Source organism: Pimephales promelas, chromosome 5 (assembly GCF_988280905.1).
Source record: "Pimephales promelas chromosome 5, fPimPro1.hap1.1, whole genome shotgun sequence".
Lineage (NCBI taxonomy): Eukaryota > Metazoa > Chordata > Actinopteri > Cypriniformes > Leuciscidae > Pimephales > Pimephales promelas.
The window spans coordinates 38,440,658-38,466,481 of NC_142773.1; the positions used below are offsets into that span (position 1 = coordinate 38,440,658).

A 25,824-nucleotide genomic window follows, 5' to 3' on the forward strand; every position below is an offset into this window, starting at 1 on the left:
CTCACCTTGATCTGTTCTGTGATGCGCGTTTGTGACTCTCCTGTTCAAACTCGTTTATCAAAATGAACAAAATTTTTTTCCCGAGTCAATTTGTTCATTTCGTTCGTTGAATGAACCAAATGACACGAAAAAAGATTCGTTCATTTTGATAAACGAGTTCAAACAGGAGAGTCACAAACGAGCATGGCTTGAACCGTTTGGTTCCCAATGAAGTCCATTATATGGAGAAAAATCCTGGAACATTTTCATCAAAAACCTTAATTTCTTTTCGACTGAAGAAAGAATGACTTGGATATCTTGGATGACATGGGGGTGAGTAAATTATAAGCAAAAGTTTTTTTTAAAAGTGAACTACTCCTTTAAGGCCACATTTACATACAGTCGGGTATTTAGAGAAACGAATATCCCCCCCCCCCCCTCCCCCCCTCCGTTTTCAATAATAACATCATGTACACAACATCGTTTTCAAAAAAGTTGTCATTTACATCAACCGCCATTAATACGCTGTCAAGCGCCATCATAACTATGCCAAACCTATGGGCGGCAGTGTAGAGAGAAAGATAAACCCGTGCAAGCCAATCAGAATCCTCAGAATGAGGGTTTGTTTCTCCCAGTTGACACGGCAACACATAACTTGTGTCAGGAACTTGATAGAGCTCAGCCAATCCTAACCTAGGTCATTTACATATTAAAGGTACAGTGTAGTAAAGCTCCAGTTGCAAAGTGTCAGAGACAGAGATGACTACTTTTGGGACAAGACGCCTTTACTGACATTATGAGTGTAATTCTTGAGGAGAAAACAAATGCTACAGTAGTCCAGAATATGTCCCCTTTAAGTTTTTACACTATTGCCAAAAGACTAAATTCTCAAGATTGAAGTGTTAGGTTGAAAAGCAGTTCTCCAGTGATTCTGGCACTGAATGAGTCAAAACTGATCTGTTTTATTTTTGAATGTGTTTGTGTATGCGCTAGGTGATGGTGTCTCGCGTGGCACGCGTGTGTAAAGGTGATTTGGGCGGCTCTCAGCGTGTGTTAGAGCGCCAGTGGACGTCGTTTCTGAAAGCACGTCTGAACTGCTCAATCCCTGGAGACTCGCACTTCTACTTCAACCTGCTGCAGTCCACCAGCCCCATCATACGCATGCAAGGCAGAGACGTCATACTGGGGGTCTTTTCAACACCCTCAAACAGGTACACACACTCATCATACTGGATGAATATTAAACGGTATGGTGGGATCATTTGCAGTATAGTGGAGCGATCTGTGTGTGTGAATGATGAATGCAGATGAGACAGTAATGTGATTCAACAGCCCTGATGCAAATAAGGACAAAAGCCTTTGAGAAGGTTATTTCCTCAAATCATATTGGCACCATTTATTGTCTTATCAGTATCCTTTGAGATGTTTCCGGTTATTGTTTTGTAAAATCACTGAAAGGTGAATTTCTCAAGAACATGTCTGGGCCATATTTCACACTAAAATCTAGTGAAATTTATGCATGAATTATTATTTTTAATTTCTTAATTATTATTAGGGCTGTAAACGATTAATCGCGATTAATCACATCCAAAATAAAAGTTTGTGTTTACATAATATATGTGGGTGCACTGTGTATAATTATATATATATATATATATATATATATATATATATATATATATATATACATATATTTTAAATAATAAATAAATAAAAATACATTTATAATAAATAAAAATACATTTATAAATATATAAATATTTTTTTTCTTAAATATGCATGCATGTGTGTGTATTTATATATATACAAAATAATTATACACAGCGCACCCACATATATTATGTAAACACAAACTTTTATTTTGGATGCTTTGACAGCCCTAATTATTTTTATTTTGTTTTTATTTATTTATTAATTTGCATTTATTTCTTTTTGTTTATTGAACTTTATTTTATTATTTTATTTGACATGACATTTAAGCACACAAAAATTCCACCAAAGTTCTCAGTAATTATACGGTTATGAGAATGAGATTTGTTCATTATGGAAACAAGGGTGAAAGCTCTTAACTGTAATTAAAAGAATGTCCTAAAATAGGCTTGTTTTCCTTTAAGCTACATTTGATTTCTTTTGGTGGTGGTGGTGAAATATGATCTGGACATGTTTTTGTGACATTCGCACCGTGAATGCGCAAAGATTAGGAAACATAACTAAATTGAAGGGAAATGGAAAACGGTTCTACACACGCACGTACGCTCGTTCCTCTGTGATTTAGCTTCTTATTAGTCTGTTTTGAACCCGAGCAGCACGAATGAATCCAATTTCAAGGCAATTTGGATTTTGGTCTTTTGATTGTCTGCCTAAAAGGGCTTTTTTTTTTTTTCTCCAGAAGAAAGACAAAGCGAAGAGTTTGGTTGTCTCAGGAAAAAGACAGTCTAAAATTCAGTTAGCAGGAATGTTAATAATCACCATAAACACATTTTAACAATGGGCAAAACACTGATCCAGAGGGTTGGAAATGGCCAGCTCACATTGTGCTGTAGAATACAGTAGCAGTTGTGACGTCTGTCAAAATATGCAAAGAGAGTGAGAGTCAGAGAAAGCGAAGTGCTAGAAACAATCTTTGTATGTGTCTGTATACATCTATGTGGACTTTCTCCCATTCATAAGTAAAATGAGAGCACTGTCTTTCTATGTATAAAGTCTTGGTAGCACTTTATTTTACATCCCTGTTCCTTGTGTGCATATTATACTAATTACAATGACTAGGTACTAACCCTCTAAACCTAACCTTAACCCATGTAGTTAGCTTATATTACCCAGTACAGGTAAGTACGAAGGACACATAAGTGCGCATACTGTAATATAAAGAGCAACCAAAGTCTTTGTTCTAACTCTCATTTGCTGAAAGGCAGGTCAATGACCACCAGAATTTGTTTATGATAATTATATCACAAAGTAGCATGGTATTACCATCATTTGCCATAACTACGACCGCAGGCTAATTTGTACGAGAGGTGAGAGATGAAACGCTCTCACATAGAGGTGTGTACAATGACATTTTATATCTCTGTGGAAACTGAAAGCCCTCTGAGCAAATGGTGGCATATCAATTCAAAAATCCCAAATGAGTTGCCTATCTAATACTTTAAGAACTCCTCGTGTGATTGAAACATACAGTAGATGTCAAATGTATCCTTGTGGTATCACAGAGCAATTCCACAGCATACCAAGCAAAAAACTAAAGATTTGACATTGAATTCCACATTGACTTGAACCCGCTGCTTTGGTACGGCATGCCGCTTAAAATAACTCCCAATAGAGAATAGATATTTGCATACTGTAGACCCAAAATAAAGGGATAGAGAGAGACAAAGAGACGGAGAGATATGGCAGAAGATTCTGTACAACAACCAGCCGATAATCTGAGCTCGTGGGTTTATGAAAGGGAATGAATTGGTCTGTTCTGAGCTAAATGGATAAACAGTCAAGTACATCATAAAACCAGCCCAAATGTTGTTCTATCAGCTCTTTGTGTCGGTCCCGAGAGCTCGTAACACACTGTAAGAGCTCTCACTGGTCTTCCAGGCTCTACGGGTAAGCGTGCGTTCAGTATGATATACTGTAGTCCATCAGGCAGATGATGAGGGCCTTTTTCAGTAGATTACCTCTCATTGTGTTCATATGATTAGAATAAAAATGAGCTTCGTCATCAGCTTCCAGTGGAATGTTTTTGGTGTTATAACTGCTCTGCTAGATATGGTCATTTTTTCACAATAGGAAAGAGCAAATTCCAGGACAGCCGTTGAGAAAGGAAAGTGGTCAAGATTAATGAGAAGTTGGATTAGTTTGAAGAGAAAATGTCTTGAAATTAAAACTTTTTCATACATTTGTGCCAACATTTTCTGAAATATACAAATATTTGTTTGTGTATTGTGGCTGCTATTGCTTTTTTGTCTCCATGAGAATAAATAATAACACAATAAGCCACGAGAGGCTGTCCATTACCGTGTTTTTACCTCAGGTAAATCATGGTACAAATCACTGTAACACACAGCCTTGCCAAACGTAAACTCCGCCTCTTACAGTAGTGGCCATTTTGAAAAGTACAGTATTTAATATTTTTCCTACTTCTCCTTCAAATTTTGGCCAATTCTTACGAAAATTTGCTATTTTTGCTTAAAAACTATTGAACAGTTTGTCAGAAAATCATGGTCCGCCATTTTGAAATTTGTTATAAATTGCAATATATTTTAAACGATCTGACATATTGGCACTAAATTTGGTACGGTTCATTAAAAGCATGTCCTGAAGGTACCTGAGAAGTTTGAACACAGTGCCACCTAGTTTTCCAGAGATATACTTTTTTTTTTTGGCAAAACGTAAATAACTTTTGAAAACATTGTTCAAAATTGTTTTGACGATATCTCATTTGTCATTTTGTTTGCCCGCCATATTGAACTAAAGGAAAAAACGTACAAATTTTGTCCAAAATCAGCTCATATGATCATTGGACCGAGCCGCACAGAAATGACTGAACAGATTTTTGATATTTGCTACCGTTTTCGAGAAATAACTTTCTGAAGTCGACTTTCACTGCACTGCATCTGTTGTCCTCCGTTAAGCTAGCTTAGCATGCCAATCAGAGGCCATTCCTTCTAATGTTGATTTTGACTCAACCAGGTTAAACATAATTTACGTTAGTGGCCAAGTTATCTTAGCTTGCTAATTGGTTGATATGCTAACTAATGCTTTGGCAAGAAAACTTGAAAACTCTTGTGCATCTGCGTTACATGTAACTGAGTGGCGCAACTTGCTAAGCTACAAGCCCCTGAACTTTTCAGGTCGAGGTTTGAATGCAAGAGGTACTGTGGTCAGAAATGTTGCAAGAAGTTGCATCTGTTCCAGAAATTGCTTCTTTCTGAGAATGATCTAAACATAAACATCCAGTGCAATTATATACAAAAATCTGAATAGTATTTTGTCCTTTTGTGATTCACATTGTAGAGCATTTGACTGTTCTGTGTGATGAGCTTTGATGTACTTGCTGAGATTTGTGCTTACAATTCTTGCTCTGCTTTGGGTGCCTGTCGGTGCTTGGCCCATCATTGCTGCTTGCGGCTATATTTATTATTATTATAATACACGTAATAATAATCACAATACATAAATGCCATTGTACGAAATAAATAAAATGTGTTAATAAAATGGCACAATTCTAACTGTATTTTTTACTACCTCAAATCAAATTTTCATTTCATTTTCATCTGAAAGGAGAGCTATTATGCACTCACTCTAGAGTTCTGGCTGAGCTATGGCTATGCCAAAGTACTAACAGCATGAACTCCCTCTTGCTTTCTGCCGTGTCCATTTTTCTCATTTAGTCCTCATTTCTCAGACCCCCGTTGTGTCCTTTCTCGAATGGATGCGAAAGGCTTTGCTGCAGAGCTTTGTGTGATGAGGTGATCTTGGCCCGTTCACCTCAAACCCACTGGGCTGGTCAGTTACACAGGCACAGCGCCAGAAAGCCTTTAAAGTAGTGGACGATAGGTGACCAGGGCCGCATGCCAGAGAGAACAGGGTGAAAGTAGAGCTCGTTTGTCTAGCTTGAGGTTTACAAGGCTGTAGATCACTACGTCTGACAGCTCATTGGCTGGATTAGAGTTGGAGGCCACAAACTTCTAACAGCTTATTGGCTTAAGTGGTGTTCTCAAAATGGCTTCCATCCGGGACCAGTCTGCCTGTGTCAGGCAATAGCTGACCACACATTTTTCTAAAATGTTTTTAAAACAAAGTCTTTGTATTCACCACGGCTATATTTATTTGCTGAAAAATACAGTAAAAAAGTGTAACTTTTTAATTTGAATATATTTTCAAATGTGATTTATTCCTGTGATGCAAAGCTGAATTTTCAGCATCATCACATGTTACTTCAGAAAACATTCTGATATGTTGATTTGCTGCTCAATAAACTTTTTGTATTCAAAATATCTTAATAATTTTGTGAAAGGAAGTCATACAGGTTGGGAACAACATGAGGGTGAACTATACTTTTATTTATGAGAAATATTACAGTAATAGTGATGTTTGTCTCAACGAGCACTACTAAAAAGGTCACAGTGTGCCATCATTGTCTTATTCTTTAAATCACTCTAATTTTGACATTGACCTTCTGAGATAAAATGTGTGAGCATTCAAGAGCACTAATGGCTCTTACAGAACAGCACTGTTTGCCCCTTTATTCTTTTAAATAGTTGAGGTATAAGGTTGTGCTACTCAGGGAAGTACAGGAGATGTGGTAAAAAAAAAAAAGACGGAGAGGAAAATGACATTCATTGACATCTATGTTAATTTGGTGTAATCTTTGGCACAGATGTCCTCCATAAGGGTGGCAGGCGGCGGGCTCAGGCCGATCTCCAAATCAGTCCATTAACACCATGCCCACTGTGCCGTTTCTGTCCATCAATCTGCGTGCGTTTTCCAAATTTTCCAAATGAGACCCTTCATTCCCAAAGCCCTTCAATTACCAGTAGCCCTAATTTAGCAGATCAGACTCCATATTTTCCTTGTATCTATTAGTTGGGAATATTAGAGTGGAATTGAACAGAAATGGAATGATTAGAATTGAACGAGCAGACCTCATCATATCCGAATGCGATGATTGCTCGCCAACTGTCTTATCTACTTCATTTTTATTTAGTCACTATGGGGAAGGTGGAAGGACTCTGGTCTTTCATTTCATTTGCGTTCTCATTGTGATCAGGATAATGTAGCTATTGTGTTAAACTCAAGCTTGTATCAAAATGATATTCCCTAAATGATTGTATTGGTTTTCTTTTCTGTTAATCAATGTAATCATTAACTCTAAACCTAATAAGCTGCCATTGTCCTACCAAACTATTAAAATTCCAAACCTGAAAGACTTTCTTTTTATGTGAAACACAAAATAATGTATTTTTTTTTTTTTAAATGTTGGTAACCAAAAAGTTGACTTCCTTCTGTGTACAGTGCCATCTATCCATCCATCCATCCATTGTTCTATTAAATATCTATCCTAACTTCCACAAGTCATGGGTCATTTGAGGATGAATTATTTCATTGATTTAGCAAAGTTTTCAGGGTTTGTATTGTCAAGTCTATGTAAGACAGTTTGCTTTGTTTGAGGCACTTAGAGTTTTGTTGGTGCAGGGAATTGGATTTGTCACAACACTGTCATTTAAGATAAAGGACATTGAGGTTTAGATCATTTTCAGTCCAGCATTGACCTAGTATTGGCCAAATGCTGTCCAGCGTTGGCTCAGCAGGTCTGGTGTCAGGTGAAGGGTGCAGACAAGCCCTCTCCCTCCAGTTCCAGCGGGACACCAGACAGAACTCGCCAAATCTGTCACCGCGGTCCAAACACACACGTTCTCAGAGCAGCTGACGGGACCATGTGTGACCTCAAACCCAGCCCAACATCCTGCTACTGTGATTTACAGTCTCATTCTGTTGCTTTTAACGTGTTGTTATTATCACACTGATTTCTGTAATTAATCCCTTGTTGATTTGCAAATGTTTGGGGCTGTTATTCCCCCTCCAAAAAAACATTATAGATATTTTTCTTAAGGTTTTTTTTTTTTTTTTTTTTTTTTTGCTAAATAAAAGTGATATTGAGGACAAGTACAAACCACCCATTTATTATGAACGAGTCAGAACAGTCTGAAGGCCTGGCCCAATTTAGACTAATAGTAAAAAAATTTGTATAATATATATATATTTAAAACAATACTCACACATTAGTATCTAATTATTGCCTTTTAGAAGGTAAAGGACATTGTTAAAATAATAGCATCTGCTTTAAACAAATATATATATATATATATATATATATATATATATATCCATCTTTTAAAATATATAAATCTAATACATTAAAAAAATTAAATAATTTAACTTAAAATAATAATAATATATTTGTTTAGATAATTGTACCTGTATAAAATACAATTGAAAATTGTTTTACATTACTATTCAAAAGTTCTGTACGTTTTTTTTAAATCTTTTTTTAAGCTGAATTTATTTGATTTTAAAAAAATCTGTCAAAACCGTAATATTGTGAAAATATTATTTTAAAATGTAATTTATTCCTGTGATGCAAAGATGAATTTCTTTCAAAAGACTGATCCCAAACTTTTGAATGGCATAGTGATAAGTATCAATTTTACTAGAATTGATTATTATTAAGTTGAATGCCATTCAATTCACTACTAGCCTTTTTTTAAGATTTGTTGTTTTGCCTGAAAGCTGAAATCTGGACAGAAAAGAGGATCCAAGTTTCCTCAACAGTCCATCTGAACTCCCACTGTGAGGAGAGAGAGACAAGCTGCCCTGGAACACATGGTGAACACCTGCAGACCAGAACACACACACACACACACACACACCATTGGGCTGGTCAGCCAGTGAGAACACTTGTCCATCTTGGCAGGTTTGACTGATCTACGATTTCCTTTGTATTTTAAAGCGTATCAAGCTATAATATTTAGCTGATATATGTTTTCAGGAAGAATTCACCTCAAAAAAACTACAACTGTCATCATATATTCCCCCTCATGTCTTTCCCAAGACGGGTATTTTTTCTTTCATGAGAAACTATTTTGAAGAATCAAGCTCCAGTAGACTACAAAGCACCATGAAAGTGCCATAAAGCAGTCCATGTGTGTATTGTTATATTTATACTACAGTATAGCCTGTGTGCTCTAAAATAGCTTAAATTTGCACTTGAGCTTTTATTAATCTGATGTGAGTGGCTGTCGAGACACTATAATGAGATGTTGTAGAGGCAGATTGGTCGATTAGTCTGTCAGCTGCAGTAAATCGAATAGTCCTGTTGTGACATGTCACTTTGGCTTTGGGTAACAGCGTGTGTGTGTGTGTGTGTGCGTGTGTTTGAAGTGTGGTTTGGCTCAGTGATGTGTCTTGACCCTCTTGGAACTCTGTGTCTACCCAGCATCCCCGGCTCGGCGGTGTGTGCGTTTGACATGCAGCAGCTGGCACGTGTGTTTGAGGGCAGATTCAAAGAGCAGAAATCTCCAGAATCCATATGGACACCAGTACCTGATGAACTGGTGCCGAAACCCAGGTATCTATCTTTCTATCATGTTCTAGTAATGATCTGTTGATCTGTCTGTCTATCTTGTTCTGTCTCTCTGTCTAGTGAATGTTTGGTTTGGACATTTGAAACGTGAATGTGTGGTTGTTTTACTTTTCTAGGCCTGGGGGATGTGCTGTCCAGGGTTCGAGATTCAGCTCCTCTAACGCCCTTCCGGACGAAGTGCTGAACTTCATCAAAACTCATCCTCTGATGGACGAAGCAGTTCCTTTGCTTGGACACAGACCCTGGATAGTCAAGACCATGGTTCGGTACGATGCGAACACAGAAAAAAAAAAACAATCGATAAACCCCGGGATGCTTGTTATATGAAGTGTGTTGCTGAGATTTGATAAAGTGAAGTGAAATTCTCAAGGCCTCCTGAAAGCTGTGCTGCTTTAACTGAAATCTCAGGAATCAAAGCCCAAGCTCTGCTGTAGTATGGCTAATGTTAGCCGCATTGATACTCAAAGGACATCATTCTGAGAGCTTAAGAGCGCTGCTACAGTGTCTCTCAAGGTTAGTGGGGGGACATTAGTTAAAATGTAATTCCAGTAGTGCTTTTGCAGAGAGTAAATTTACCTGAGGCCTTCAGACTCAATACTTGCGAAGAAAAACTTCTCTGCAAGGAGAAAAATATCAAACAATAAATATTTTTTTTTTTAATTGTATTGAAATGGCCACTGGGTCATTTCACGATAACTAGAGGTAAATTGTCCCAAAGGAGGAGAGTGGTCCTCTGGTGAGGGGAAAAAGGTGGATATTTGATTGATATTCAATAACAGACCCGGATTATGCTATTATAAAGGTTCCTAATTTTGTTTTGAAGGTCTTTTACAGGTTGAGGGTCTTTGTTTTGACGTTTTACATGCATCCAGGGTCAAAAAGACGTAATTTTTTTCGTAATATATGTAACGAAGGCCAGCTAGTAGTTGCTGTGCAAGTAAACCTCACTCCCCTGATCTCAATAGGCGCTCTAGCGACAGATGCTAGAGGCTGCAGTCTTTAGCCTCTTTGTTAGAGCGCCCGGCTCTCACGCCGGAGACACGGGTTCGAGGCCCGCTCGGAGCAGGTCGATTAGGACCCGGGTGTAGGGGTTACATTAGCCCCTTTTCCACCAAAGCATTTTGAGAGCCGGTTCGGAGCCGGTGCCTGCGCGCGAACCAGTTCTTTGTGTTTCGACAGCCAAAGAACCGGTTCGCGGCCGGGAAAACTGCTTCCAAAGCGGACTAGAACCGTTCTTTTAGCACGTCATGTTTACGTCGGGGGCTGGGGCGGGTTTAGATGTGTTCTAAACATCTTTTCTGACCATCGCAAAGCCAGGAGAAACTGTAGAAACACGCAAGCGTTTTTATAAAAAAAATTTTTTAATTTGAAACATAAGCGTAGAAGAAAACAGTCACGATATAGAACAAATAAATGGAAAGAAAAAAAAGACACAAGACAGGGGTACATAACTTATCATATCAAACGAAAAGATTAAAAGACTTACATATTTCAATTGTTTGGTACACGAGTTAGAGATAATCCCAAAGCAATGTACTAAGACGTCGTTCCCTGGGTTGCGTCAGTGGAAAAACAAACAGGTTCTGAACGGGTTCACAATTTGAACCAACTCCGAACCAACTTTGGACCAGCACCAGTTCCGAACCAGTTCTTTTTTTTCGGTGGAAAAGGGGTAATTGGTGCCGTGACCCGGATGAGAGTGAGGTTTAGGGGGATTAGTGTAACGGAGGCCAGCTAGTAGTTGCTGTGCAAATAAACCTCACTCTCCTGATCTCAATATCCCGCTCGGAGCGGGTCGATTGGGACCCTGGTGGAGGGGTTACATATATATAGCAGCGTCAACTGACAGTGTCTGAAACAGATAAAGGAATCAGTCTCTCTAAATCCCTCCTTTCTTAGAGTCTACTCTTCTCTGATTGGACAGATAGCCCAGTCTACCGGTTACAGCACATGTCGGATGTACAGCGCTCGTTACCAAATCTGAATTTCAGCTCCAGATCATTCTCAGCACTTGATACACAGTGATACAAACTGTGGCGTCGGTTTTCCCATATCAATTCCAGCGCAAGTCCTCATCCTTTAAAAAAGTGCATGGATTTGCTTTTACAGCACAGAAAACAGTGTCTTCTCGACATGTCGACAACACAAAATGAACTTTTACAGGCCTACGCTACATCTCAACTACAGTGTTTGAGGGCGGGCCATCAATGAACACCATAGGCTGGAATTATGCAAATTAGATTTGAATGACAGCTCAGGTTTTTCAAGCTTACAACAAAGTAGTAAAAGTACAGATAAAGTACAAAAGTTGGTGTGAGCTGTCATGAACTCTTTTTGTTTGCTCTTTTTAATCCAAATTGAAGTCTCAACAGAGAGTATTTACAACTCTAATCTCTCATATCCCTTTTTAATTATTTCTTAAGCTGTATTAAGAATTATACACCAAGAATTGTTTAAAAGATAGCGTCAAGTGCCAAAATCTGATTAGTTTGAACTGAAGCTATTGTACAATAAATGACAAACATATCTGTGACCATCAGCCAAGTTAAACACAAAATCAAAATAAGGGTTTATTTACTTTCTTAAAACATGTTCACAATTCATGAATGTTATTGAAAAAAAAACAAAAATGTCTTTGCAAGCTTTTTTAATTAAAATGTAATAACTTGATTTTACCTCTTAAAGGACTCTTGTTCCTCAGACTGGAAACTAGGCCATGTGGGTTGGGAAAATAATTCTTTTTCTTATTCAATATTATGATTCTCTTGGAAATATATCACAATGGTTGCAAATGCAATTTGTTGATTTTAATGCACTATTTTATTTGGCTACTGTAAACAGCTTACAGTTAGGATGATGAACTATATTCTTGGCTGAAAATGTATCTTTCATCATACTGATGTTGCAACTGTTTTATAAAAGCAATAATCTTCTATAATGCTGTGCATATTGCTTTATTTTCCTCACTTTTAAGGTACCAGTTGAACACTATGGTGGTGGACACGGAGGCAGGCCCCCACCGCAATCGAACTGTGGTGTTTCTTGGGTCCACCAGGGGAACCGTTCTCAAGTTCCTAATAACACCCAGCCCAGAGAACCAGTACTCCAACACCAACACCTTTCTGGAAGAGCTGGAGGGCTACAACCCTGAAAGGTGAAGAGATTTCTTTGCTTCAAACATTATTGTTTTTTCAGGCACTGTTCAGTTTTGGTCTATTTTGCTTGCTATTGCTTGCCTGCATTACTTTTCTGCTGTCAGACTTGTGGTAAGAAAACATCCAAAGTACACATGTATACGGTGGCCGGGAGAACTCAATGCGCCGCAACTGAAGAAAACACATGCAAATAGATAAAACACAGGCACATTAAGAAAACATTCTCACGTGCTGAAAATACTCACAAAGCTACTAGTAGCACACCATAACGCAAATGTTTCAAGGGCACCCCAACAAGTCACAATTCTATTCTGGAAATGTATGCATATTTAATTACCCAGACAGCAAACTGACATTGAATCAACGTGGAAACGACGTCTCTCATGACATTGAAACAACGTTGATTTTGCTCATCGAATTAACGTTGAACCAACGTCAGACGCGGCATTCTTCAAAGCTAAATGAAAATCAAAAATTGGTTTGCTTTCATAACGCTGAAACAACGCGTTGATTTCAAGTTGATTTTCCGTTAGTTTTGAAAGAATGACGCGTCTGACGTTGGTTCAACGTTAATTCGATGAGCAAAACAATGTCAGATCAACGTTGTTTCGATGTCATATTTCCACGTTGATTCAATGTCAGTTTGCTATCTGGGTAGAGATTGACTCATTTGCATATTTAATTTGCAGTTAAAAAACTGCAGCGCGCTTTTAGAATAACAGAACGATATCGTCCGCTTGTTAATATAGTTATCGTTCTAGTTATCATTATAGGTATGAACCAAGCGTGCCGCACAAGCCCTCAAAATGAAGCAAAAACGTCTCGATCGCCCCCCGTGACCGGACCTAGTATAGCTCATAACCCCCGCCTCACCATGTTGTTCAATGGGACGCGAGACCAACTAAACAATTAAATTACACTTTACATATCCTTTTTCCAAAGATAGTTTCTGTCATTTACTAGAGTGGAGCCGAATACTCGGCTGAAACGAGTATCCGGTACGGATAAAGCACTTTTGTCAAGTACGAATATTATACGAGAGTCAATATCTGTGCTCGGATAAAAAAATAAAATAAAAAATTATGTTGAGATTAAGGCTGAGCGATATATCAATATAAAGAATATATATATTTTTAAATGTGATATGTAATTAGATATTGCATATCGATATAGGCTAGTTCAGGTTTGCGCTGTGATCCTTGCTCCAAGCAAGCTGCTGAGTGCTGACCCAAAGCTCTCTGCACTGCTCACCGCGCCCCAGCCACTCCTTTTCCACTTTGCGTGCTTGATTAAAGCATGTATGTTATGAAATAAAGTCTTTTACCTCAGCAAAAGGGACTTTCTGTCCTGTCAGCCGTTATACTGTAACGTTAGTCGTAGCGCACACTCAATTGCACGCGCAAATGCGGCGCCGCGCGCTGGATCGCCTCACTGTATATAAAGTGGAAAAGAAACTATACGAGCATGTAAATTACACGAAATAAAAGCAATGCATTTATGATTTTCAATTCTATTCACCAGGAGCAGTTTCCATGTTTCATAAATAGTTCTTGTTAGTATTGTGTATTCACTATTCACCATGGTAACTGTCGTTTCTATATTAACCCCTTAATGCCCCTATTTTTCTTTGTGTTATTTTTTATATTTTTTTAAATGACTGTAATGGCTCATACCAACGTTTTATTAACAAAATAAATAAACCAATTAATAAATCACAATTACAATTCCAAGGGAATAATCTGCAATTAAGATTTTTGTCATAGCTAATCATGCAGCCCTAAGGTGAAGAAACCTGTTTATTATTTATTCATTTGATTTAGCAAATGTTCAAGTTTCAATAAAACTACTTGTGACATGTCATATTTGGCTTTGACTGAACATTTGCTCTCACTTTGCAGAAAAAAATATATTGGGGTATATTTTGTATATCGAAATTCAGCCTAAATATATATCGGGATATGACTTTTGGTCCATATCACCCAGCCGTAGTTGAGATGAAAACTCTTGTTCATTACATTTTACTTCATAATTGCAGCCACATGTGTTGTATTCATTGTTGCAAAACTTGTTCTGTAGTTCGTTTGTTATCGTGATCAAAACCATTGATCTGAAGCTCAATGCTGATGCTGTCATGTAAATAGTTTTATTTCTTATCAGCAATAAATATAGCAATTTCAGATCAACCCATATCAATTGCATGCTTAAAATAACATACCGGTTAAAGCCCCGCCCATTTCAAGACTACCCGACCCACTTCCGGGTTTAGGCCCCGCCCAGTCCGAGTACAGATACAGATACAGATAATTCATATGGTTAACAGATACAGATACAGATAATGCTGTACTCGCTCATCCCTATCATTTACTGTAGTTTCTATCACATTGATGTAATTTCAAGTGTTCGTTTTTAAAATAAGTTTGTTTTTAGTTAGTTATGTGATGATAAAAACGGTGCTCTGACATCATGATTGACAGGTTCTCTGTGCGAGGTAGTCACTGAAGCACCAGCGGACTTTTTTTAATAATGTTGATTATGTGGTTAGTAGTTGTATTTACCGTATTTTAACGAGGTTCTGCAATCAGCAGACATCATTGGAGAAGAACGAAGCAGACAGAGGACACGTAATGAAAGTGCGGGGCGTGTGCTGCAGCGAGAATGAGGGCGCGGCCTTGATTTCGCGGCTTTACTTCCTGCTCACGACTGGTCCCGAAACGCGCAAGTGCGCAGACTCAAGTTCCAAGATGTCAGCGTCATATCGAGACACTGGCGGCTTCAGTTCTCTCTGATGAAAAAGAGCGAAGGGGCGTCGTCCATCTTTTTTTACGGTCTATGGTATGAACGCACCGAAGAATATGACTCATCTATAGATGCATCTATACATCTCCTGATTTTCTGATAAGACAAACTTGTTTCAGTATTTGGACATGGACACGGAAAAGTAAGGAAGGGAGATCAAGTTGTTTTTGTCCTAAGCGTCCTTTAATCTACTTCCAGACTGAATTTATTTAGAAAAATCCATTTTTATCAAGCAGTTCCTCACAGTTGTTTACTGTTGTTGACGTTTAGAAACTTTTGCACAGTCAAAGAGAAAAAGATACTCGGTATCAAATGCAATGAAAGGAATAAATCCATGCTTTTTAGCCACAAACAAACACACAGCACCTCTGAAAATGCCCTCAAAAGCAAAAGGAGGTAAATCGATTCAACAGGATTTCTGATTATTTGAGTGTGTGTGCGCTCGCGCGTGCATGACTCTGTTGTGAGCATGTGGCACTCTGATGGATGAAAACATGGCTGGGGTTTTGAAGATGAAAAGCAATATCTGTCTGGAGGAAGAACAGAGAGATGCATGCTGGGACATGAAGGCGAGTTGTGTGGCGGTTGAGATAAGGTTCTCAGTAGGATCCAGCTCTCGCTGAGAAACACACACACACACACACACACACACCTGAAACAAAGAGATCACTGTGTCTGCTTGACCTTCTGTCTTGCCTCGGGTGTTCTCTGGATGACATCCAAAACTCACACAACTTCCTGTAATGCGTCTCATTTGTCTTCAAGCTATTTATCAGTGTTTAGATAACATGCCTGATATCTGTGGACCTAAAGTTGAGGAGCATCTCGGAGACGTCGGTGTCGTAATTTAATCAAAGATGTTGCAGTAATTTAATGCTTTATTAGCAGACAGTTAATGTGTGTTGGAAACAAACCAACTTTGACTTAATCTCTTTTAGTGTGTATTTTTTGGGCTGTTTGCCACTTTTTACAGAGAGTAGAAAGAGGACAGGAGATTATTGAAGAGAAAGAGAAAGGGGGATTAAGACTTTGATCAGGAATGTTGGACAAAACTCAGAATTTAAGAATTTCCCCAATTTCAGTTTTCTGGAATTTGAATCAAAAATTGCATACTGTCTAGGTAGGTACCACATTTATGTTTTGTATATAGTATGAATATGGGCAGTATGAATGACATTCAGACGTACTACATCGCCATGTTGTTATAGTGGGGTGAATTATCACTGGTTTCGTGATTAAATTCAATTATGATTCGATTCAATATCATGATGGGTCGCATCGCTAACACTTTACAATACGGGTGCACTAATATACATTAATTCATACTTAACTAATGCACAGATAATACTGAGTTAATGGATAACTAATGAAGAACTAAACCATTAATTAATGATTACTGCATCAGCAACTAATAAAGAGTCTATATGATTAATAGATTAAGTAATACATGAATTGCTATTAATGCAATGTGTCATTGTGTATTAATTCCTTAATAACATATTTTATTAACTAATAGTGTAAATTATTGTGTTAATTACCACAATTAGTGAAAGCTATGCACTTCAAACTTCCAGTTGTCTGCTTTAATTAATCATTAGCTAATGATTTGCAAAGGTATCATTATGTTATGACTTTACTTGTTGGGGCACGTCATTATTAAGTAGTCATTTAGTAATTTGGACATGAATGTGCACTAACAATGAAGTAATTAATCATGTATTAATGCATATTAGTGTATCTGTCATATTATCTGGATGTTGAAATACAAGGCTTTGGCTAATTCTGGCAATTAACTTATTAATTAACACTATTAGTTAAAAAAATGAGTTATTATGGAATTAATCCACAATTACATATTTAATCAATAACAATTCATGTATGAACTAATACATTAAACCTACAGACTCTTAATTAGTTCATAATGTGGTAATCATTAATGAATAGCTTAAATAATCATTAGTTACACATTAATTCAGTATTATCTGTGCATTAGTTAACCTCTTAACTGTCACCCCCCCCCCCCCCCCTTTTTGAATATAGATGAAAATGCACATTTCGAACTTAAATGGTTGTAATTCAAGAATGCTTTGGAATATAGACATATGATTGGTCTTGTTTTAAAGAAGACATTTGGCAGATTTTTGTAGAAGAAATAAATTAATAAAGTGAAACAGAAAAAAAGTTATAGAAGTTTGAGTTTATGGAAATGTACAATGTAAAAATATTAATTATTCATATTTTACATAAAATATATATTTTCAAAACCTGGGCTACTCTAAAACGGCAGAAAGATCAAAGCCAAAAATCTGAACAAGTTGTGTTTCAAATTTTAGGTTGATATCTCAAAAAATGAGCTTTCAGTAAGATTTTGTTTGAGGGCAGTACCCAACTTTTTCACTAGGGCACAATCAGACTCCATTACTGCCCATATAAGGGCGTCTGCATTTCCATTCGTGTTTTGAGTGATATGAACCATTATTTTCACAATTTTCATACAATTTCTGAAGTAGAGATCCTATTCAGAAGTAGCATGGGAAGTTTGGCAGATTTTGAAATGAATTGAACCTCTAAGAAACACATACAAAGAACACGCATGTAAGTCATAGCTAGCTGCCACGTCACAAATGGTGAATTTATTATTTTTTTTCTTTTTTTAAACTTTTAAGACCGTCTTTCCAAAATAATTGAATGGATTCTATCTTTTGAACTTTTGGCATGAAAACAAACGGAGGTATCTACCATTTTTTCATGATTTTTCATGTTTACTGCTATTTTAAAATAAAGGTCTGAACACGCCTTATGAGTATGAAAATATTCTTGTTGCATATTGATAAATTATGGCTCCTCTGTAATATATTTTGAAAATCAGTCACCAAATATGGAAACTAGAGATTGTAAACTTTCAAATGATATATAGTTTGTCAATATTATTTAAGGTATTTACTAAGATATTATTGTTTTAAAAATATAGTGGCAAACGTCCCACCTGTGGGACGGTGACAGTTAAGTGGCCATGAATTAATGCGTATTAGTGCACCCGTATTGTAAAGGGTTACCATTGCATCCTTACTTTTCAATATTTCTGCACATGCCTACCTTTTCGTCAATGAATATAAGCAGTCATCAAACGCAACTTAAAGGCCCGTACACACCGGGACGAATATCAGCACGCGTTATTCGTCAGCGTTTTTCATCACGTTTTTTGTGTTCACACCCAAGCGAGTTTAGCTGACGATGAGCCGAGTGAACATGCAAATTCGTTCCCTGACATTAGATGGCGCCAATTTGCTCTGCATACCACTCCATGTCAGTTTTCTTTTATCAAGTTGTTTGTAGTCCCTGTCGCGTTTGTCATATAGTTTTTTATGTTCCAACACCAACGAGAACAGCAGCTCTACATTCATCTTGCCTCGCATCTTCCTCGACTTATTTCTTCCTGGCTGTGTAGACGGCGACGCTACTTGGCGTAAATCTTCTTCGCCGTTGCATGTGAACGTCTCCACCAAGCTGCTGAGTACGGGTGGTCTTACAGTACTGTATATGTTAATGACCTCGTGACTCATGGAGACGCTGAAGTGAAGATGTTGGGTTTTAATGAGTTTGTGTATCCGTGTTCTAGGATGTGTTTAGTTGTAAAAGTACAGGATTGGTTGTATTGATGGTTTTCGTGTGTGTGTGTGTGTTTAGGTGCGGCGATGACTCTGTACAGGCACGGCAGCCTCTCTCTCTGACCCTGGACAAACCCAGTCACACACTCCTGCTGGCCTTCCACTCCTGTGTGGTGAGAGTGCCCGTCGCACGCTGCCAACTGCACTCCAGATGCATGAAGTAAGAACACACACACACACTCAATCTGTACACTGATTAAACACACTCACATTCACACACGCTCTCGTTTTCCATCTTAAAGTAAAGTGTGCCACCCAAACGCACACTGCTTTATCAGCGGCTTTGAAATTACTGTGACCCAGCTTTTACAATTTCCTTCAGACAACACACACAGTTCTCCTGGCCCGTCTCCCGCACCGCAACGGTTTCTTCCTGTGTAGCAGTAAAGCTCTGGTTTAATTCAGCCGTGATTAATGGTAGAGTCTTTGATCGATTCTGCTGACGCTCTCTCATCTTGCGGGACGTGGTACAGCGAGCGCACTCGTACCATCTGCACCAACTCAAGTCTTTCCAATCCACTTTGTACGTCTGCAGCACCATGTGCTCGTTTAAATGACTCCTGCACCAGCACATCATTTTATCATGGGTGGCACAAACCTCATTTCCCTCCGTGCACAGACTCGCATAAACAAATGCATCGCGTTAAGAATGCATTGTGTTGTTTAATATCAAATCAGAATTGTGAAATGATAATTATAATTTGTTACATTTTCAATTATGTATATGTCTCTGTCATAAAGTTTTTATTTCAATATTTCAATTTAAATTTTCATAAGAATATTGAATAACTAAAGCGCTGTGAAGGGTAAAACATATGAGATTTTCTTTTCATTAGAGTAATGAGGGAGAAGTAGTAGTTTATATTAAATAATTAAGTAATAATTCATATAAATAAATGTAAAAAAAATAATTAAGTTAATTACTGTAATGAAAAGAAAATCTTTTATGCATGTGGATGTTTTACCCTTGACAACTCTTTAGTTATTCCTTCAATATTCTTATGAAATTTTTATTTTTTATATTTCATTATATATGCAGTGTTGGTTTTAGCAGAGATGAAACAAGATCTAAGTACAGCAGTCTTTAACTTTAAAACAAAATGAAATATTCACAAACCAGAATTTAGAATCAAACTAAATGACGTTTAATAGCTAAATACTCAGCGACAGGCGTTAGCAAACATCAATAAATGTGAACGTGACCAGACAAATAGTGAAGACTATATAGTGAACTAAAACAAAGTAATTAAAGGAGTAGTTCACTTTTAAAAAAAACTTTTGCTGATAATTTACTCACCCCTATGTCATCCAAGTTGTCCATGTCTTTCTTTCTTCAGTCGAAAAGAAATTAAGGTTTTTGATGAAAACATTCCAGGATTTTCTCCATATAATGGACTTGATTGGGAACCAAACGGTTTAAGGTCCAAATGAGAGTTTCAGTGCAGCTTCAAAGGGCTTTAAACGACACCGGACGATGAATAAGGGTCTTATCTACTGTACGACCCTTTGAGTCATGACTCGAAAAAAGATTTGTTCATTTTGATGAACGAGTTTGAACAGGAGAGTCACGGACGCTCATCACAGAACAGATCAAGGCGAGCATTTGTGCTTATAAAACTTAAACTTTTTTATTTATTTTTGAAATGACCGATCGTTTCGCTTGACAAGACCCTTATTCATCGTCTGGTGTCGTTTAAATCCCTTTGAAGCTGCACTGAAACTCTCATTTGGACCTTGACCCGTTTGGTTCCCATTGAAGTCCATTATATGGAGAAAAATCCTGGAATGTTTTCATCAAAAACCTTAATTTCTTTTCGACTGAAGAAAGAAATACATGGACATCTTGGATGACATGATGGTGAGTAAATTTTTAAAGTGAACTACTCCTTTAATAGAACACAGCTGGAATAAATAAACTAATGACGTGACCATGGTAACTAAAGAGTGGCGGGAAATCAAACAAAGGAAGGCATGAACTGAAGAAATACAAACTAAAAGTCCTAGAACTGAATAAAATATGAAATGAACATAATAGTGACAATGTAATTGAATATATGTTTAGAGAAGTGAAACTGGAGAGCTGGAGAGACAGATATGAGAATGCAGTCCTCTGTCTCTCTCTGTTCATTCAGTCTTTACAGTGTATATCTCTATAAATCATGATTTATGTTTTCGGGTATTTCATTATAGAGGAGATCGGTATAGTCCTCTGTAATGATAACATTGACGTGTGTTTGTGTAGAAACTGCATTGCGTCCAGAGATCCATACTGCGGCTGGACCAGAGGAAGTACCTGCTCACTCCTGCGGCCAGGCACCAGGTCAGAAACCATGAACATCCTCTACACAAATATAAACGCTTGGCAAAAGCAATGCAAGCATGCTGGCTCATTGTACATGCCTAACATGCATTCAAACCGCAACTCAAGGGGGCGATAGAGTCACTCTCAAATTTCTGTGCCTACAACCGTCAACAAACGCAAATGATTTTACACAGGTTTCTTGAACACTCATATACCCAATGCTGATGTGTTAATGTTTTGGTAGTTATATTGGGGTACGAACAAGTACTTTAATATAAAAATAGACTCTAAACCAGATGTGTTATTACTTAGGTAGCCATCCAATCATAACAGTTTAGCTAACTTGCTCAGTAAAAATGTCTGCCATGACAGTTGTTGAAAATAAAACTGAGTCGAATGTGTTTTGGATTGTGTTCAGACACATTTCTGAATGCAATGGTGCATCAAATTGGGTTTACATAACTAGAAGCCTTTCCATTTACATGCATAGAATAAATGTCATGTATCTAATCTGTACATTTGCAGTTTACGTTCAAATCCGTTTTCTCCTGTTTTGCAGATTACCTTTCGTGCAGGACGTTGAATATGGAAACACCTCACATCTCGGAGACTGCGACGGTGAGTTTGTGAACCTGTTTAGGATGTGCCCTTTAGCTTCCCCGAGAGAATTCTCTAGAAACTCTTCAACAATACAGAGAAGATCCAGTCTGGTCTGGTTCGAAAGGTTTGCTTAAGCAGTCAAAGTCACAAGAAAGTCACAGTTTGGAGATGGAGGAAGATAGTGAGTGCGAGTCTTTTATTTTTTACAAATTAAAGCAAGTTAGTGACCGTGTATACATTGTTAAAAAGACAAAAGATTTATTTTAATATCTTTCAAACATTCACAAGCTTAGATACACAGTAAATCCGCTCTAAATGGCATTTTGCAAGGCTAGCAGCATATGAAACACTCGCTGTCGATCTCTGATGGATTCATGGCTCAAACCACATAAATATGTTCCAAAGTTCAGATTTAGCAGAACGTGGAACAGCAGGGAAGATCTCAAGTCTCTTCCTCAAGAGCACTTCAACATAACAGACTGCTCAGACAGGAGAAGTTATATATTGCTACTGTGGTATAGGTTCAGCTGAGTCATATTTGAGAGAGAGAGCACAGAATAAAGTTCACTGGCTTAGTACACTAGTGCTTTCAAGGAATCTGTTTCTGTGAGATAGTCCCAAGATAAAAAATATATCTATTTTTACATATCCTACTTCTTGAAGTAACTTTCTGAAGTTTTTAGGAGACACAAATGGATTTTGAGAGGTTGATATGTGCTGGGCCCAGACCTCCTGTTTGAGGACCAATGACATTGAATCAATAGCAGAGCTACCGGGCATGTTGGCACACTATATGTGGTATTGTGGTAAGTTGTCACAATAGGAATCTGCCATTAAAGGAGTAGTTCACTTAAAAAAAAAACTTTTGCTGATAATTTACTCACCCCCATGTCATTCAAGATGTCCATGTCTTTTTTTCTTCAGTCGAAAAGAAATTAAGGTTTTTGATGAAAACATTCCAGGATTGTCTCCATATAATGGACTTCAATGGGAACCAAACGGTTCAAGGTCCAAATGAGAGTTTCAGTGCAGAAAAGGGATTTAAAAGGGACACCAAATGATGAATAAGGGTCTTATCTAGCGAAATGACCGGTCATTTAAAAAATAAATAAAAAAGTTTACGTTTTATAAGCTCAAATGCTCGCCTTGCTCTGTTCTGTGATGCGCGTTTGTGAATCTCCTGTTCAAACTCAAAAATCAAAATGAACAAATCTTTTTTTTGAGTCATGACTCGAAGGGTCCTAGATAAGACCCGATATTCATCCCGTTTGGTTCCCAATGAAGTCCATTATATGGAGAAAATCCTGGAATGTTTTCATCAAAAACCTTAATTTCTTTTCGACTGAAGAAAGAAAGACGTGGACATCTTCAATGACATGGGGGTGAGTAAATTATCAGCAAAAGTTTTTTTTATAAAGTGAACTACTCCTTTAAGAATCTATTTTAGGCTGTTGGCTCATTTTTAACAGTTTCAAATTCAAACAAAACAACTTACAGTATGAATCAGTATGGTTTCTATTACTATTATTTGAAATTATAATTAGTAAATTACAGGATATAAATGTGATAACTTGACAAAATTTAACAGTTATGAAGAAGGTCTTTTATGTTTTGCGACTCAAACCCCTGAGGTAACATGAGTTATGCGTTTGTGAAAAACGGAAAGAGAATGAACAGAATTAACATGGAGAACAATCAACATCAAGAGGTAGCTAATTTAATTGATCATTGAAGAGAAATTTAGGCACGTTCATAATATAACTGAAAAACAACCCATAGACGCGTCTGCAAATTGTGGGAAATGATTTGGCTCATTAAACTCGGCACTCCTGTTGAAAGCGCTCCAGTCTGCCGGTCAGCCATCCTCTCATCTACATCAAACGGCTGTCTTCTTCTGTCCGCGCTCTCTCCATCCATCGCATAGAAGTTCAGTCATATTTGAAACATTCTGAGATGAGGGAGACACTGAATGCCAAAACAGATCAGAACAGAGATAAAGAACTGAGTTTGTTCAGAGTGTGTTTGAAATCACTCTTTTTGATGCTGCATGCTGGAGTTTGACAGAAGCCATATAGTTTATCCAACCATGAGCAGCGAGTTGTTTTCTCTTTTTGTCAATATTGCTGAAACATGCTAATTTAGTGTATATACAGTATTCAACTTTTTTAACCCTTTAGGCGCCAGAGGTTTTTATCCTAAAACATTCGATTTTGACATCTTTATTTTAAAAGGCTATATCTTAAAAGTGATAAAAGATAGAGACTTCATGTAAATTTGAGAAATATTAAGGATGATCCAAAGTTTATGTAGGGATTACATTTTCCCATCTAATTTGCATATCATGACAGTCATACGGTGGCGGCAATCTTGGATTATAGAATTTTCATGAAAAGTCACGTTTAAATGATAAAATGCAGCACTTCTTTCCCCACAAAATATCCATCACCTTCTGTATGCTATATTGCACAATACTGAATGCTCAGTATATAGTAAGTAGTAAACAAACTGTAAATCAATTTGAACAACAATAAAATGGCTCACTCTCACACTAGCTCCGCTTTTGATCACATTGATTTAATACGCTGTAACACGAACATTTTGTATGGAAACATGACGTTTTTTGAGTCGGTGATGAAGTAGGACATGTCTGCCATCCAGTGGAGAGGATGTCGAACGATATTTGACACCCAATTTGACAAAATCAGCCATTTTATTCAGTGCCGCATCTTGTCCAGTAAACTCGACCGTGGCGCCTAGAGGGTTAAGCTTTGGAGATTTTTTTTAAATGTTTTTGAAAGAAGTATCTTATGATTTTCTACTTGAATTTATTATAAATATGCGAAGCTGATTTTTTTTAGTATCATTACTCCAGTCTTTCAGTGTCACATGATCCTTCAGAAATAATTGCTGTTCAAGAAACATTTCTTCTTATTATCAATGTTGAAAACCGTTATGCTGCTTAATATTATTTTGGAAACCATGATAGATTTTTTTCAGGATTCTTTGAGTTCAATTGAACTGCATTTAACATCAAGATATAAATACAAAGTTAGAAAATACAAGGTCTAATCCAGCCCTTGACCTAAAGTTTGACACCCTTGGACTAAGCCAATTATAATATACTATCCATTCAAAGAAGACAGAATTATTTGAGAAAATGATCTATGGTCAGGAGATTTCTGTCTCTCTCTTTGAAATGATTGCCACACTCCTGAGAACACACAGATTACAAGCAATTTTGTAGAAGTATTTTAGTCTTTAAAAATGTTCAAAGGAATGTTCAAGGAAAAAAGATATTGAGAAGAGGGTTCAATTGTTGAGTATCATGCTGTTACAATGAACAAATGCGATGAGAGCTGAGATTCCCAGCTGAGAACATTCTTAATGGCAGAAAACATAAAGGTAATGGGTGAGAGAAAATAAAAGCGATCAGAAAATTGGAGTTTGTGTATGTATGCATGTGTGTTTGTATGCCTTTGTGTAAGTGCCATTAATAGACATAGAAGAAATGTACTCTGTCAAAGAGTGTAATACTTTTTGTGGTAATGCCATGTTTTGGTGGCGGTAGCATAGTATTGAAGGGTTGCACACAATATTTGTTAATAAATTGAATGAGTGAGCCACCTAACAATGAAAGGTTCACCCAAAAATGATCATTTACAGTACTACCCTTCATGTCATTCCAAACATGTCCATCCTCCTTTGTGGCTTACAATAGAAAGAAAATCTTTTCGAGTAAATGATTACAGGATTTTCCTATTTGGTTGAAGTTTTCTTTTAAAATTCCTATTATTGTCAAGCCATTTACTAGTTTGGATGCTGAGGTATAGACGCAGAGTCTGACAGCTTTTCATTTCTGAGACAGCTAACAGCCCACATATATAAACGGCACTGCTAGAAGAGAGATTGTCAGCTTGAAGAAAGCCAAGAAAGGAGATAATAGAGGAAGAGAGGTAGACTGAGAAAATAGAGGTTATAACCAAGGACATCTTACAGGGAACAGCAGAAGAAAGAGTACAAGAAATGCTGTTAAAAGAGAAGAGAAAGGCCAGTGCTCTGCAAACGCCAATTGAAAGAGGAGCGATTAGAAAAGTAGGCTATATAAAGCATGAGTCATCAACTCTAAAAATCGCTGTGTTCTTTGAATTTGCCGATCTTGTTATCATATTTCTTACATCTACTCACGCT

General features: G+C 37.4%; 1 protein-coding gene across 2 annotated transcripts in view; it reads left to right on the forward strand.

Annotated features, from left to right (window-relative positions):
• Positions 1-25,824, forward strand: part of sema6ba (sema domain, transmembrane domain (TM), and cytoplasmic domain, (semaphorin) 6Ba) — a 151,274-nt gene that overhangs the window by 118,766 nt on the left and 6,684 nt on the right. For both annotated transcript variants that reach the window (XM_039676830.2, XM_089131475.1), the window contains 7 exons: positions 973-1,190; positions 8,969-9,100; positions 9,232-9,381; positions 12,090-12,269; positions 18,754-18,894; positions 20,977-21,054; positions 21,596-21,654. In XM_039676830.2, the coding sequence (XP_039532764.2) occupies positions 973-1,190; positions 8,969-9,100; positions 9,232-9,381; positions 12,090-12,269; positions 18,754-18,894; positions 20,977-21,054; positions 21,596-21,654 (958 nt within the window). The remainder of the gene's footprint in view (positions 1-972; positions 1,191-8,968; positions 9,101-9,231; positions 9,382-12,089; positions 12,270-18,753; positions 18,895-20,976; positions 21,055-21,595; positions 21,655-25,824) is intronic.